General features: G+C 38.2%; 1 protein-coding gene across 2 annotated transcripts in view; it reads right to left on the reverse strand.

Annotated features, from left to right (window-relative positions):
* Positions 1-2,181: 2,181 nt before the first annotated feature.
* Positions 2,182-3,810, reverse strand: part of LOC101854906 (cell division cycle protein 20 homolog) — a 23,932-nt gene continuing 22,303 nt past the window's right edge. For both annotated transcript variants that reach the window (XM_013088815.2, XM_005109793.3), the window contains exon 11: positions 2,182-3,622. In XM_013088815.2, coding sequence (XP_012944269.1) covers positions 3,441-3,622 — 182 coding nt within the window. In that variant the 3' untranslated portion in view covers positions 2,182-3,440. The remainder of the gene's footprint in view (positions 3,623-3,810) is intronic.

Consider the following 3,810-nt stretch of genomic DNA (forward strand, 5'->3'; position numbering starts at 1 on the left):
TTTTAAATTTTAGTGAGTGTTGTACGCAACTTACAACACAAATAATATAAAGTCATGTAAGTGCTGAAGATCAGAGGTGTGTTTTTGGAGGGTAACAAAGGAGGAGAGATAATGGTGATAGATATTTGATTGCGAGCGCCGTAAAACCCTCTACTATTAAAAAAAAAAAGAAGATATTTGATAGGAAAGAAGGAGCAAACCACATCATAGCACCACCAAACCACCACTCACTCACAACGAAAAGTTGAGAAAATTTTTGTAATCATTGAGCCTCTTCACCTCAAAGTAAAAAATCACCCCAGAAATATAAACACACATCCCACGATTGAAGGAATATTTCGGTGAAAATTTGTTTCCTATTTCAACCTGTGTATCATTTTCATAGCCCTGGATTGATAGCAACCTTATTAAGGCAAGAATTATTTTGGCAGAGAGATATGTACAGCTACGGTTTTCATGAAATGTGCTCATGTATTGCAATTACGGAAAAGGCCAAAATAAAAGATGGGGAAAACAGATTCAAAGGCATGCACCAATTAGAAATGGGTATTTTTTAAAGCATAAAAAAAAGAAATTATTACACACTGAAAGACAGACGAAATTATGATAATTCTTTTGTTTTTGTTTTTGTAAAGTGTAACTGCATAGGTCATATGAGCGCACGGGACACTCCTAATATTTTCAGTTCGTAGGAAATTTTGAATTTTTGCCTGGGTAGCGGCCGAAGCCTACTCTTATCGATTTTAGACCACCAAGGGATCTTTAACGTGCGCAATTTGCACACAGGCCTTCCGAGAAGGCTAGGTGTAGATCTTTCCTACCAGAAGATCAGGGGTGTGGCAGAAAGACAGCAGTAATGATAATTCTATTGAACAAAGAAAGGTACCAAAAGTCAGATTTTGACCATTTTGAGTTAAAGGTTTTACGTTCTAGGAAATTCCATGCTGAACACAGGAGTCTTTGAATTGTTTAGATATCTCAAGTAGTTTTTGAGATATTGCACATTTTGCAAGGTGGTGTATAAAAATATATTTTTGAGAAAATGAGCTTTTAAGTTTAACAATTGTGAGAACACATACAAACTTTTTAAAAACGATATTTTAAATGTATTTGTTCGTGGAAAATTCATTTCCAATTTGGCATTCAGTTGACATCAATATCAAGAATATAGAATTCAACGGTAAAACATAGCAGGGAAGAGAAAACATGCTTCAAGAATAGATATTAACACCTTTTAAAAGCAGTTTTCACTATTTGTTTTTATTATACCCTACCCTCAAAATAATTCAAAATAAAATATTTAGAAGTCAAATCAAAATGAAAACCCTTTGAGCACATTGCAATATAATAATGGTGGATCTATCATTTTTTTATGGAAACACATTTTGGTCAAAAAAGTGATTTTTTTCATTATCAGCCTGTAGCTCGAAACGGTCTGGGGTGACTTTTGGTACCTTTCTCTAGGCGCACACACAAATTATTGCTTTATAGCTGGACCAGAATCAAAAATACAATACATACAAAATACTTATTACACACGAAAAGATGGGAATACAGGTTAAAAAAAGGCATGCAACAATTAACCATGAACTTTTTAAAGCATACAAAAGTGAAATTCTTACACACTGAAAGACAAGACGGTTAATAATAATAATTCTCTCATACAAATAATCTCACATCAGGTACAGTGGAGTCCACTTGAACTAAAATCAGCAGGATGGCCAGATTTTCTTCAGTCTAACCAGAATTTTAGTTTAAAGAGGTTGCTTGTTCAAATAGAAAGAAAAACTTTTCATTTATCGTTATTTTGGATTAACCATTTTCGGTTTACGTGGACCTCTGCTGTATTGCTTTAAGGCTTTATCAGAATCAAAGATAGAAAAATATAAAAAGTAATAGATACTTTACAGTCTGTACAGCCACCACATAGAACACTCCCAGAGCGCATGCACTGGATCCATAACAGGCTCTGCCAGAGACACATTTACTGAAAAGCACACGACACTGTCCAAATTCACGAGAGCCATTGAGTCCCAAAGTTCAAGGTCTTAGACGAGACATCTCGTCATGGTCATAACAGTTCAGTTTTAGTAGAGGTTTTACGGTGCTCGCAACTGCACGAGGTCATATGGAGCGCCAAAAGATTAGAGGTGTTACAAGAGAGTAACAAACATAAAAAAGAAGAGGGGGAGATAAGGACGATAGATGTTTGACGGGAAAGAAGGAGCGAACCACACCAGAGTAGGCCTACCTGCCATTCTTTCCAGGTTTCTACTTAAGGGCATGGCAAAATACCAGCAACTAGTTTCTTATCCTCGATATAGCAGGGTATGGTTTCCTGCACTCAAAATCCAATCATTAAGACATTTTCACCCATAATGTGGCACCGGTGGTCAAATGGTTAGGTTCTCCAAATCTCAGCTGTAAGGTCATGGGTTCAAATCCCGTCAAGGATCCGAAGTTCTGCCTTGGAGAAAGGCACTTCACATACATATCTACCTAATTTCGTCCAGGTGGGAATGGGTACCCTGCTATAGACAGCGAAGATCTTGTCAGTATATTAGTGTTTGAGCGCTTCATTGGCTGTTCACATTGTACGCTTCCCGCAAAGTTGAGAATGTTTCAGAGAGTTCTATGGTCTGCTTGGGTATTATAGTGATGAAGCACAATTGAGCATGCTGTAGAGCAATTATTACAATTGCAATTATCATTATTATTATTGTTGACTGAGGTAAACACTATTTTCTCTACATTTTTCTAAAATTAAAAAAAAAAACAACATATACATGACCTCCGCAATAGTGTTATGACAGTCAGGATAACTGGCACTCCTCACCAGGAGCCCACTAGACACATTTCATCAGCCAGCTGTTAAAATGCAAGAGGCTCAAATTTTGGAACATTTTTTAACCTGAAATTTCATTATCTAAGGTATCAGTATCCTGTACTTCCGAAACATTTTGTTACATTTGACATTCTAAATGTTGAAAATGAAAAGAAAAAATACATGTAGGTACAGTTGTTAATACTTACAGTGCCGAAGGCTTGTATAGCGAAAACCCCTCAAGTACGCACCAGTTTAGAATGCTGAAGCCATGGTAGAATTTTTTTTCATTAAAAAAAACTTTGGCAGCACAAGAAACACGTTTTAAAAATTCATAGAGGTTCATCAACCATTCAGCTATCATAAAGAGTGACTTCCTCTGGTATTTACTTCGGTGTAGGGGGTCCATCCTTTGTTTAATTATGTTGAGTGCGCCTGGTCGCGTCGGCGCCTAAAGTCGCCAGTGGTAGTGAATGCAAACTACGGCCTTGCGAGTCGCCAACGGTACTGTAAGTGTTAAGGGAATGAAACATTTTGTTTTTTCTCCAGTAACATTTTGCTTTCTTGGTTTAGTACATTTTAACAGCTTGCCAACCGACGGTATACCTCGCCGGTTTTATCGGAGGCAAATCTTCTGCAGGTCGGAGGTCAACGTTTTCTCCTCTTTGCCCTGAGCCTTCTTGGTGGCCTCCTTGACGTCAAAACATTTCCACAGACGGATCGTCTCATCAGCCGCGGCACTGGCCACTGTGGTGCCGTCCGGGGACATGGCCATGCCAAGGATGCGAGACGTGTGGCCTGGGGGGAACAAACACAGGGCTCATCATAGAGATCAAACATAACAGGATGGAAAAAAAAAACCCAACAAATAACCCCCCCAAAAAGCACAAACAATAACACACAAAAAACTATCTATATACGAAAATTTTGTCACCTCCACTAACCCCTTCCTCCTCCATCTCCCTCCACCCACCAACTTCTCCCTG

This window comes from Aplysia californica, unplaced genomic scaffold (genome assembly GCF_000002075.1).
Source record: "Aplysia californica isolate F4 #8 unplaced genomic scaffold, AplCal3.0 scaffold00816, whole genome shotgun sequence".
Lineage (NCBI taxonomy): Eukaryota > Metazoa > Mollusca > Gastropoda > Aplysiida > Aplysiidae > Aplysia > Aplysia californica.